Raw genomic sequence first — 12,783 nt, 5'->3', positions numbered from 1 at the left:
CTGCAAAAGGTCAAGTGTGAAGATATTGGCAGAAATATAATATTAAGTATAAGTATGTATTCTTTAGTGTGTAATCACCTGAAAGTAAGCATTGTTGTGTTTTTGTAACTAAGAATGAGCTGTTTATATCCACATAGGGCACGGGCATGTCTACAGAGATCACCATGTTGATACAGTAGCCCAGAACAGACAAACCAAACACTGGCTCTTTAAAGACAGGGGCTGTTTGTGTTTTTCATGCTGACTTGTGTAGTTAGCAGCCCCTCCACAACAAGCAGCGTCAGACAAATACTGATATTTAAAATGTGAAACTGCTTCATTCAGTGTTCTTACCAGTTTAATATCACTGGGTCTGTTTGTTTTGGAGAGGAGGAGACCTGTGTGGATTATTCAGCTCCTGGTAAAAAATAAACACTGAAGGAATTCTATATGGCAAGAGTTTCATCTGGTTGCAGTCTGCAATCTCCACCACTAGATGTCACTAAAACTCCCTCAATCTTACACTCTGGACCTGAAGGACATGGTGTCACCTGGTATAAAGGATTTAAATTGAAGACCTTTTAAAGCCACTTTATGAACATATTTTAAACAACAGCCGAGATAAAGCGCAGTCAAAACTTTTCCAAAACATTTTGTTAGGGCCAGGAATTTCCTGACTGGGGGAACACTGCACGACATCATATATTTAAGACACAATCAGACTGTTCTTGACAAACAAGAAGCCTTTATTTTTTTTTTTAAGTGGAAAACAAAACCGCTGTTTCATTCATTATGATCCTGATTATGCACAATCAAGTATCTTAAGTGCACAATTTAAATCTAAGGTAATTTAGATAAGAATATAAGTTCAAAGGAGTTAATGATTGATTTCCTGTATACACGCAAGCCTTTGATAAAAACTTCAAATTACCACAAGTCCTGTCATTCTGTTTCTGAGCTGGATGAGCAGGTTGACTGAAAAGGTTAAAGGCAACCCCCCAAGTCTGAAAAATCTCTCTCCTGCACACCTAAAATGAGATCCAGCAGAAACAAACCGCAGCATAGAGAGGGGGCACGGGGCATGTTAGTCAAACACAAACAGGTCTGCAGTCCCTCCTGAGGTGGAATGGTCCCACATTAGAGCAGTATTCAAAGCACATGGAAATGTCATCTGAATGCAAACTTATTTGGAGAGTCCTGCATAGGCTTAGCTGGAATTGTGTGTAAAATACTCTCTCGGGTTTTTCTTCAAGAAACAGCCCTGAAGTGTGTGTGCGGGGACACGACGTAGTGTTTCAGGATTGTGGTCATGGTAGCGGCAGTCTCATGTTCAAATATAGAGGAACATAGTAGCGTTTTGTGTGTGTGTGTGTGTGTGTGTGTGTGTCTGAATATACAATAATTAAATGCATTTTACAGTCGGACAGAAGAAGCTGCTCACACACATCAAAAGGAAGAGGTTCTACATTAATTTCTTCTCACTACAGAGTGCAAATCAGATGCTTCACAACAGACCTTTTCTTTTTTAAACTGAGAAGAGGACTAGCTCTTCCCACAAGCCCTCCCACCCATTGTACATAAACCATTTCCCATTCAAATAAAATAGACAAAAGAAAAATTAATCTAGTCAACACGGAATGTGAGAAAATTAATCTTTGTGATTCGATCTTTTTCTTTGACAACAGAAATAAAACTGAGTCCTTCATGACAGTTTAAAAAGGGGGAAAGTAAAAAAACAAAAAAACAGAAACAAGGGTCGTGTGTAATTCCCCCCGCTGCCTGTAGAGGTCAGAGAGAGAGACACTCATGGTCTGGTGAAGGACTGTGGGAGATGGATGGATGGTTGCTCCAGCCTGCATGTGGAGAGAAGGGGTCGGGGTCTTTACATGCCGTAGCCGAAGCCTGGCTGAGCTGCTGGCTGACTGTATCCTGCAGGCGCCTGGTAGCCATAGCCGTAAGCCGGCTGGGGGGGCACGGGTACGCTGGGGCCCGCTGTCAGCATCAGCTGAGGTGTGCCTGCAAGATACACACACAGGAAACGTTTCAAACACTTTACCTCCAAAATAACCACTTGTATAATTATATAATTTTAATACCTTCTGATATGGTCATGAAGTAAAGTAAAGTTGATAAAGTATTTCTGATTTTGAAGAGAGGACTGCTGCCTATGCTTTTGATGACAGTGACATGGGCGCTGATGTCATTTAAAGGACATACCGTAGACGATGGGTTGCGTCTCTGTTGCCTGCTCCTCCTCTTTTCTTAGGGACTCTGAGGTTTCTAGTTTATCTACCTGCAAAGCAAAGAAATCAGAACATTTAGAGCAAAGCAACAACGATTAATAAGTTAACAACATACTAAACAAAAAAAGAAAAACAAAAGTGTTGCATTATTTGTTAACTAATCTGTGACAACTTTTCTGACAACAGTGTGGGCTGACAGCAGATTTCACGCAGCAGCAAGACAAAACTGTCAAGATCACTCTTTTATCTAGTATACAGACAGGATGTAGAGATTTTCATATTTTGTACTGATCTTAAGTTTAAACAGGAAGAAGTCTAAAAAGAAATGCTAAACAAATTAATAAAGAACAAAACAAAAAAGAAAGTTGAAGCTGGGGTAGGCAGAAATCTGAAAAAATTAAGAGCAGAATTTATAAATACATCTTCCTCCTGCAGCTCTCCTCTCTCTGTCCTAAGCCCCTCCCACCAGATGACCACGGGCATATGCACATGCTTCATAATTTTTTCATTGTGGAGTTGCAACTCCGCAGATGGACTGTCAGTCGTAAGCTGTAGCGGCTTGAATTCAGCCAGCGCAAACCCCTCAGTGACGGGTCTCGCAGCAGGCTGATGACCAGCAGCAGCTCCAGTTTAACTTTAGTAACTACAGCAACAGAAAGTTTGCTGATCTGGCAGGGAGTTGGGGCTGACCGTTCCCCCGGAGCTGGGGTTTGCGCTTGCTGAATTTGACTGGGGGAACGTCTCCAGAGCTGCTGCCCACTCTCCTCACAGCAAGGTGGTCTGTGTTGGTGGGCAGTGAGGTGGAGATTTGAGGCTCTATCTAACTTTAGCTGTATAAATGTCAACTTGAGGCCGCAGCTGTGAGCCTTTAGCTCCAGTTAGCAGAAGTCTACATTATTGGCAACATTTTCTCTCAATCTCTGAAACACTTTGGTGATACTGACATGCATTTTAGTTTGTTTATTATCAGACTCTTTTAGACTCTCTCTGCAGGATTCTCCACCATTGAATCAGACTTTCACTAAAGGGACATGCATGTGAAAATGCATGTGTAGAACAGCCAAGAGGAACACCCTCTCTGTAAAATGACCTGTGATTGGCCAAAGTCTCCCGTCATGGGCTAGATTTTCTAAGGCCTGAAAACAGAGGAGGGGCCAAGAGGAGGTGCACAAGTATAGTGCTCTTTCAGTCCACTTGAATAACAACATGCTCAAAGTCCATAATGGGATTTTTGTCCAATGAAGCCAAAATTAAACTGCCTACCCCTGCTTTAAACATATTTTCATTTCCTCTGCTCTTAAAGTCTGGGTGGCTGGCCTGACAGTAAAAATAAAAGCAGCCAATTCTTTAAATAAATCCACAAACAAATAAAAATAATAATAAAAAAAACTTCTTCAGGCAGCAAGTCAGATGTGACAATATGCAAAGTGTACAATTCAGGCCCTCGAGGGAAAAGCAGCAGCACCTGGATGCAGGTTATTTCTACAGTTCAAAGTAAGGGCTTGCTCAGCAGTGCACTTCCACATCTTGTATAAATGCATTTGTCATTCAGTTTCTCCATGCCTCGTCAGAAAACAGCAGCTCTTTAAATTTAATTCTCTGCACACATCTACAATAAGCTGAAGCTTCACCGTAAACAGAAACAGTCTCATGCTCTGTGAGTGAGAGGCTGCAGGACTAAGATGCAGTATGGGAGGAGGAGAAGGAGGGTGAGTCTCAGGCCAGGTGCTCCCTACAACTGAAGGTTCTCCCATCAGGAAGCCAGGCACAACCAAAAGCCAGACTGCTACATATCAGCAAGAGACATTTCAACGCATGCTTTATTCCCAAAACCAGCTAATACATCACAACCTTTAAAAAACAGCTTCATATTGTGCAGTGTTAATATCTGTGAGGAAATGCACCTTTAATGAACATTTGTATATCATTACTCATTCTGTGTTACATTGGTGTCAAGACTACTTTGCTCACATGCCTCCATGGTGCACGAAGAATCCAAACAATGGTGACAATTCTTTTCAAGTCATAACTGACCACATTTAACAGCAAAACTATATAAAAACATCCCTTTACAAACTCTTACCCAACCTGTACAGTATAATCCAAGTCTCATTTATCCAGTCATGTGCTCAGTACTTCCCAAACACATGCATGTTGTCTAAAACCTTACGATATAAAACCTTCAGAATCTATACTCTCTTCAAAGCCAGACTCCATTGACAAAAACAATAATTTTACCTCACTGAAAATAGGAGCTTCTGTCGACGACTACCTCTATCAATTGGTTAGTTAGTGTTAATGTGTGACTTTGGTGAATCTGAACTAAACTTTAAAACAGTCACACAATAACACAAACTAACTAACTAACTGATTGACTGAGGCAGGAGCAGAGCAGCAGCTTCTGTTTTCAGTGAGGTAAAATTAGTTTTTGTCAGTTGAGTCTAGCTTTGAAGAGAGCATAGATAAGTTTCACTTTTCATTCAGAAAAGGTCTACTGAACATATGACTTGGATTATACTGCAGGAGTTTGTAAATGTTTTGATATAGTTTTGCTGTTGTTTAACACAGTCCCTGTTTATTTAAATTTATCAAGAATTTTCATCTTTTTTTGGATTCTTCGTTCATTACAGAGGCATGTGAGAGAAAATGTTTTTGTCACAAATTCAACACAACGTGGGCTGAGTAATAGATACACAAATGAAAAATTATTTAAGTGACGTTACAGATAATTTATTATAATCTCTAAAGCTTTTCCAGTGAAAAACAAAATGATGAATTCAGAAAGTAAACAGATGTTTCAACCATGATTAAAGCTGCGGTGTACAGTGCATTTTCTCCATCAAACTCCCCTGGGTAGACTTTCTTTGGACTCTGGTTTAATCTCTGTTGCAGTCTGCTGCTGGTTTGTTAAAGCAGGGGATAGAAGAGAACTATCGGCCCTTAACAAATAATCTGAATACAGAGTTCGCTAGGATTTAATTCTCACTCAGAGAATGCAGCTTGTTTTCTCTTGTCCTTTACAACTCAGAAAAACACCTTTCACATCTATCAGGTGCATAGGAGAGGGACGACCCAAAGTTGTAAACAAACTCCAGCACACTGTCTATGTCACAGAAATACACTTACTTACTTGTGGCGTTTCAGTGCTTGATCTAGCTGCTGAAATAAATGTGTTGTGAGTGTGCTGGAGTTTGCAACTTGTCATACTCACTGGTTCCCTTACAGAGGCACTGTAGGTCAGGTGGCCATCATTTCAATTATTACATCCAATCACAACTGATTTTTTTTCTGATAACAGCTTGTGCATGCAGGTGATTGCCAGATTTCAAGATGTGGCTAATGTCAATTTAGGGAATACAAACTCTCCAATCCTCTATTCTTGCAGCAGACGGCTACAGGTTAGTTTCCTCTTAGAGACTGTCTACAAAGTTCCCAAACAACTACAATTTCAGCTTGCAACATGTCTCAGTGACTGTGTCAAAGTGAGAGTGTAGCTAAAATCATGCACACTCAAGGCCGCAGTCTTCTAAGCTAAAAATTCAAAGATCAAAAACAGAGCGTTTAGCTTTCACCTGTTCCTTAACTGCATCAACCTGGAAGAGAAGAGGTGCAGCATAGAAAAGAAAATTAAAAATATTCCCCCGTGAAGACATTTGGCAAACAGACAACCTTGTCCTTCATTTGATACCTTCCATTGTTACTTGAGTCAAAGAGAAAACAGCAGTATCTTCATATTCTGAATACAAGAAAGGCCCGTTGAGATGCCGCCATTGTTTTCAGTGTAGATGCGCATAAGGCACGCTCCAAAGTGAGAGTGACACCATCACGGCATGCAACCATTCCCAAGTGCATATTTGTCAGGGTGTGACAGCCCAAGTCCCATGTAAATATGGAAGAGAAGTTCCACCATTTAAATGCAGGGCGACAAAGAATATTACATCTGTCTCACTAACAATATTTTAAGGCCTAAAACACACTTATAAACACACTTAACACAAACAAGGCCTGGAAGAAGATCAACTCCGCACTCAGGATTTCTGGTTAAGTCGGCAATGATGTGGTGCTAGTTATGCTGACTTAGCAATGTCAGGTCAACCTGCCTCTGCACCCTTGTAAGCGGACACCGAGTAGGCACAATATTAGCTTTTCAAGATGGTTAAAGACGTGGCATGTGTCTCCGCCCTTAGGATTTTATATGTGTAAACATGCCAGAAGCTCTGATTATTTGCCGTTGCAGCCACCATGACATTCTCTTGAACAGATTCACCAAACCTACATCAAAGAAATAGTGGTGACGAAGCCATACTGTTGTGTCACCTGAACACACCGCAGACTACAGCCAACGGCCAAGTGGTACGTACATTCTGTGCCTGCATGAGAGGAATTAACTCTCCACACCAGCAGGCGGTGACAGTCTGTATTCTTCATTCAAAAAGAGGAACCAAAGGACCAACAGGACGAATTCAAGATTCTAATTAGCCAGTTAGCACATTAAAAAAAAACAACCTGATGCTGAAAGAATAGATGATATTTTCCATGCGCCAGTGAACAATAACACGAAACATCATGAAACTTTTCTAAAGAGCTCAATGGCTAAAAAGAATAATCTCACTTTTATAACAAGTTTCATTAATCATCTGTTTGCGTTCCTCACTTCTGTTTCTCTTCTTGTGCTGAGCTGAACTGCCAGTCAATGACTGACAGTTCAGCTCCGCCAGTAATTCAACAGGCTGGAAAAAAGCAGACACTGGCCCACTGGTGGCAACAGTTTGGGACGCGCCGCAAAAACTAAGGCGACAGACACTCACCGATGGCCAATATTGATTCTCTGACAGGATGACAGCAGTGCTGCGCGGCTGTGCGGCCTTCTTTTATATCAAGATATCCTCAGTGCACTAAACTCCAGCCTGAAAAGAGCTGACCCACCTTGCTGAGGTACTCCCTCATGACCTGAATGAAGTATGGCATAGAAAAGTCCATGATGTTGTGCCTCCAGGCAGTCTCCAGCACCACGTCGGGCCGCAGCAGATCGTAGCAGGTGAACAGGCAGGCGGCGAAACATTCTTTCTTGTCCTCCTGTAGGAACCAGGACAGCAGCTCCTCTGCGAGCTCGATGTCCTTGGACTCTGACGCATACTGCATGGCGTCCTGCAGGGGAGACGCAGCACACGCAGGGTCAGGAATGTTCTAAGCCGATAAAGGCAGTGCATCAGAAACATTCACAAAGAAAGTAAAGAAATAAACCTTATAGAGCTTGTCTTTCTTGCAGAGCTCCACACTCTGTTTCCAGCGGTTGTTGCCCTTGAAGAGGTAAGCAGCGATTCTCCTGAACTCAATCAGCTCGTGCTTCTCCAGGCGCTGGGCCAGTGAGATGTTGTCAAAGTTGTCGTAGGCATCTATTGATGTCCTCAGTGCCTGACGCGAGCGAGACGGGATTAGGGGAGAGTATTAAATCAAAGAATGACATTAACAAAAGATTTAACAACATTCAGTAGCACTGTCAAAGGCCTTCTCTCACCTGATAGTCCTCCTCTGTGATGAAGAGGTTGTTAAGTGCTTCATTGACTGATTTGTTGTTGTGGTTCTGTACTGACCGCAGGTAGGGTTTGACCAGAGGCAGCTGTTTCACCTGTGGACACACACAAACACTGATCATCTCACTCCATCCAAATTTAGCATGAAAATATGCAAAAGAAATGTGAATTCATCTTTTCCATCCACCACCGTTAGGTAAATATTCTGAGGTGCTGCATGATGAACAGTTGGTCGTGCTTATTCTCCTATCAGGAGCGATTAAACCACTGTACAATTAACCCAAATGCTTAACTGCAGGAAGTTTGTGTAAAACAAGTGATCATGATGAATTTCTAGACAATTATTTCCTGTTAATTCTCTAAAGAGTACCTTGGTGAAGAAGTTGACAGCACGGGAGTGGTCCAGTCTGGGAGAAAGCACTATGAGCAAATCATTCAGTAACAAGGGCTTGAACTCCAGATAGAACTGGATGGCTTTGTAGTACAGCTCTACGTTGGCCACCTACACAGGGTGCAGAGGAAAACAATTAGAGACAAGAATAAGCTTAAACACCGGTGCAGGGAATATTGTGCAATATGAGACTAGTACATTTTATTTTATAAAACTGTCTCCAATGACAGATGAGTATTTCTTATTCAGACAGAATCACAACATCACAATTTGAGACATGGAAAAAAGCCAAGTGATTAAATTGTACCTTGGTGATAATGTCTTTGAACTGTCCCTCCTTCCAGGCATCTGTAGGGTGGTTCATCATGGTGATGATGGCGTTGTCGAACTCCTCGTACTTGTCGTACAGGAAGACGAGCTCGGCCCACAGGTGAGCCTGCTCTGCTGCTCTCAGGACCTTCGGGATGTTGACCCTGGACCAGAAGAGCTCCAGATGCTCCCTCATCTTCTGTGGCTTGAACTTGGAGTACAGGATGGCCAGCTCTGTGAACATCCCCATGTGAGCGCGCTCCAGCCCCAGGGCGGCCTCCAGCATGGTGATCAGCTCCTCAAAGTAACCGCGGTCCTGAGAGAGAAGAGGGGAGGATGGAATGTGGTAAATGTGCGTCTATGTATGACTGAATGAAAATTAACAGTCTAATAGCCAAAGAGACTTTATGAAGTAGTTTGCCTTGTGATCCAGCAGAGGGTGCACTAAAACTTCACCATAAGCTTGACCTGTTGGATTCCTTCTTGACCCATCAGTAAATAAGCTTCAGTTAGTTTTATATGTTATATAACAGAACAATATTTATATTACTCATTACAGAAAGTTCATTTAACAAGAAGAAAACCTCGAATGAATCTAATCTGATGAATCACTTTAATGAAACACTTAATTCAAACTGAGGATTTTGTTTAACAAGGTTTTTTGTTTGAGGTAATGACGTTATAATGACTTCTTACCTGGTAGTAGTTGATGAGCTCCTCCAGCTCATCAGCGTGCACCACAATGTGGAGGCCGCACATCTGGGCAAGTCTGAACTCCTTTCCGTCCACGCAGGCGAAGCACACCTCCTTCCAGGTGCGGGTGCTGTTGGCCTTCCGGGCGCCGTCCACAGCAGCCTGGTACTCCCCGAGGTGCACCAGAGTCGAAGCCAGACGACCAAAGTTGGAGACGTTGTTGTAGAGCAGCTTGGCGGCGTCGTACATTTTCTCATCGTAACAGCGGTCACCAACCTACAGAACAGATACAATAAAGACATCGTGTTTAATTCTTGACCTGACAGCCTCTTCACGGAGGGATGTATGAGAGCAAAGCTCACCTGCTGGATGTGAGCGTTGTTGGGTCCGTTGATGAACTCTTCCAGTTCAGCCAGGCGGTTGGTTTTGGCCAAGGCAAAGATGAGCTCTGTCTCCACGTAGGACTCACGGGCCTTCTTACGAGCCATCTGAAGGAATTTGACCAAGTCCTCCCAGTTACCTGAAACACATGGACAGTAATATTAACCCTTTAAAAACCGCCAGTATTTCCCAGTCCTGGTGGCAAAAGATTGTTGTTTGCATGATCCTGTTTCAACCAATATAAGATGAAAACCACAATATCTAGAACATTCCTTCTTTCTACAGCAGAAAGCTAAGGCTTCTTTCTGTCGTGTCATCATGTTGTACGCTCATGATGATGTCATTACACTATACTACGTGTGGTGAAAAACCTGCGCAACGTGTCTCTACATTTACAAATCTTTTGGATCAATTTATGACACGATTTCAATGTTTTTAATCAGTTATTACAGTTTATTGACTTAAATATCATTCAGCTTGGGTTGTACAGATTTTAGGGAGATGAATGTTTTGAAGATACTTCAAAAAATGATACACAATAAGCAAATAAAAACAATGTAGACAAGAGCGGACCCCTTCTACTGCAGAGTTCACGGGGTTAAGCCCTTGTTGTGTTTCTGCATTAACCTTTTAATTCTTATTGTTAGATGCAGAACACTGCCTCAACTGTATTTTATGCTGACTGTGTGCAGTTTCACTAAAGAATTGCTGCATTAGCTGCAACTATCAGCAGGATGAAGGATAAAACTCAAACAACAAACTCCACAACACAGCTGATGTGATTCATATTGATTGCTTTTAATCGAAGTGACGCTGGCAAACAACGAACAGCTTTCTCTGGAACCCTGCCTTTTATTCATAGTGATCGATCTGCTCACAATAAGTTAAGTGGTATTCTTTTCCTCCTCACTCATAAACTTACTGGGGCAGTTTGCCCCGAAATTCAAAAATACATATTTTCCCTCTTACCTGTAGTGCTGTTTATTCATCTAGTATTTTGGTGAGTTGCAGAGTGTTGGAGATATTCGCCGTAGAGATGGCACTCGGCTTGTGGTGATCAAAGTGCCAAAAACTACATTTAATAAACTCAACAGCGATGTCTCTTTCCAGAAATCATGACCTGGTTACTCAAGATATGCCACAGAGCTTGTTATGAGCAGTTTCATGTAGGAACTATTTAATTTCTACCAAACTACACCTGCCTACTGTACAAAAGGAAGCGTGCATTTACTGCTAGCTCACATAGCATCACTGAGCTAGCTAATGTTTGAGCTCAGCCGAGGAGGACACCACTGATGATTGAATCTCATGCTGTCACAAGCATGAGCCTGTTGTGCATCAGTAGACGCACGTTTCTTACTGCATGATGATACTGGGGTGAACTGCCCCTTCAGTAAAATCTCAACCAAGCCTGGTGCTTTTTTCCCTCTGACATCTTTCCTTGACCTCAAGAAGTCTCCTTACCGCTCTTATCAGCAGCCTGGACCACCTCCATGTACGCAGAGGGATCATCGGCTTTGATGTAGGAGTCGATGGCCTCTTTTACCAAGTCCTTCTGTAGCTGAGCCTTAGCCAGCTGGCTCCACACAGCCGGCTCATTGCAGCGCTCTGCAAACTCATAGGCCCGGTCCAGGTTGCCAATATGTTCGATCAGCACCTAGGTTAAAAAAAAAAAACAAAAAAAACACAGACCATCAACGCTTCTCAAGTCAATAACGCATTAGCCTCGTTTTTTGAGAGCTGATGACTGACCTGCACAGCAGAGGTGTTGACGTCAAACTTCTTGAAGATGGCAAAGGCCTCCTCGAAGAGCTCGTTGCTGATGGCGATGTTGGCGATGTCGGGAGCGTCGTAGTTGTCTAGCCTGCTGATGTACTCCATCACACGGGTACGGTCGGCCTTGATTGCAGTGAGGATCAGCAGGTTCTGCAGATTTCTGTGGGAAAGAGGAGAAGAGATGAACCCCTCAGCAAGCTTTAGTTTTGATGAGCGAGGTCATGTACAGTACAGGCCAAAAGTTTGGACACACCTTCTCATTCAATGCGTTTTCTTTATTTTCATGACTATTTACATTGTAGATTCTCACTGAAGGCATCAAAACTATGAATAAACACATGTGGAGTTATGTACTTAACAAAAAAAGGTGAAATAACTGAAAACATGTTTTATATTCTAGTTTCTTCAAAATAGCCACCCTTTGCTCTGATTACTGCTTTGCACACTCTTGGCATTCCCTCGATGAGCTTCAAGAGGTAGTCACCTGAAATGGTTTCCACTTCACAGGTGTGCCTTATCAGGGTTAATTAGTGGAATTTCTTGCTTTATCAATGGGGTTGGGACCATCAGTTGTGTTGTGCAGAAGTCAGGTTAATACACAGCCGACAGCCCTATTGGACAACTGTTTAAATTCATATTATGGCAAGAACCAATCAGCTAACTAAAGAAAAACGAGTGGCCATCATTACTTTAAGAAATGAAGGTCAGTCAGTTCGGAAAATTGCAAAAACTTTAAATGTGTCCCCAAGTGGAGTCGCAAAAACCATCAAGCGCTACAACGAAACTGGCACACATGAGGACCGACCCAGGAAAGGAAGACCAAGAGTCACCTCTGCTTCTGAGGATAAGTTCATCCGAGTCACCAGCCTCAGAAATCGCAAGTTAACAGCAGCTCAGATCAGAGACCACATGAATGCCACACAGAGTTCTAGCAGCAGACCCATCTCTAGAACAACTGTTAAGAGGAGACTGCGCCAATCAAGCCTTCATGGTCAAATAGCTGCTAGGAAACCACTGCTAAGGAGAGGCAACAAGCAGAAGAGATTTGTTTGGGCCAAGAAACACAAGGAATGGATATTAGACCAGTGGAAATCTGTGCTTTGGTCTGATGAGTCCAAATTTGAGATCTTTGGTTCCAACCACCGTGTCTTTGTGAGACGCAGAAAAGGTGAACGGATGGATTCCACATGCCTGGTTCCCACTGTGAAGCATGGAGGAGGAGGTGTGATGGTGTGGGGGTGTTTTGCTGGTGACACTGTTGGGGATTTATTCAAAATTGAAGGCACACTGAACCAGCATGGCTACCACAGCATCCTGCAGCGACATGCCATCCCATCCGGTTTGCGTTTAGTTGGACCATCATTTATTTTTCAACAGGACAATGACCCCAAACACACCTCCAGGCTGTGTAAGGGCTATTTGACCAAGAAGGAGAGTGATGGAGTGCTGCGGCAGATGACCTGGCCTCCACAGTCAC

General features: G+C 42.8%; 1 protein-coding gene across 1 annotated transcript in view; it reads right to left on the bottom strand.

Annotated features, from left to right (window-relative positions):
* Nucleotides 1-707: 707 nt before the first annotated feature.
* cltca (clathrin, heavy chain a (Hc)) overlaps nucleotides 708-12,783 on the bottom strand; it is a 48,328-nt gene continuing 36,252 nt past the window's right edge. The window contains exons 20-30 of the mRNA XM_033649458.2: nucleotides 11,283-11,466; nucleotides 10,995-11,187; nucleotides 9,512-9,669; nucleotides 9,153-9,425; nucleotides 8,455-8,772; nucleotides 8,127-8,258; nucleotides 7,741-7,851; nucleotides 7,467-7,637; nucleotides 7,149-7,370; nucleotides 2,197-2,272; nucleotides 708-1,995 (exon numbers count right to left, since the gene is read on the bottom strand). Coding sequence (XP_033505349.2) covers nucleotides 1,862-1,995; nucleotides 2,197-2,272; nucleotides 7,149-7,370; nucleotides 7,467-7,637; nucleotides 7,741-7,851; nucleotides 8,127-8,258; nucleotides 8,455-8,772; nucleotides 9,153-9,425; nucleotides 9,512-9,669; nucleotides 10,995-11,187; nucleotides 11,283-11,466 — 1,972 coding nt within the window. The 3' untranslated portion in view covers nucleotides 708-1,861. The remainder of the gene's footprint in view (nucleotides 1,996-2,196; nucleotides 2,273-7,148; nucleotides 7,371-7,466; nucleotides 7,638-7,740; nucleotides 7,852-8,126; nucleotides 8,259-8,454; nucleotides 8,773-9,152; nucleotides 9,426-9,511; nucleotides 9,670-10,994; nucleotides 11,188-11,282; nucleotides 11,467-12,783) is intronic.

The sequence above is a fragment of the Epinephelus lanceolatus genome, chromosome 11 (genome assembly GCF_041903045.1).
Source record: "Epinephelus lanceolatus isolate andai-2023 chromosome 11, ASM4190304v1, whole genome shotgun sequence".
NCBI classification, from domain to species: Eukaryota; Metazoa; Chordata; class Actinopteri; order Perciformes; family Serranidae; genus Epinephelus; species Epinephelus lanceolatus.
The sequence above is the reverse complement of the archived record's forward strand: the minus strand, read 5'-3'. Positions and strand labels throughout refer to the sequence as shown.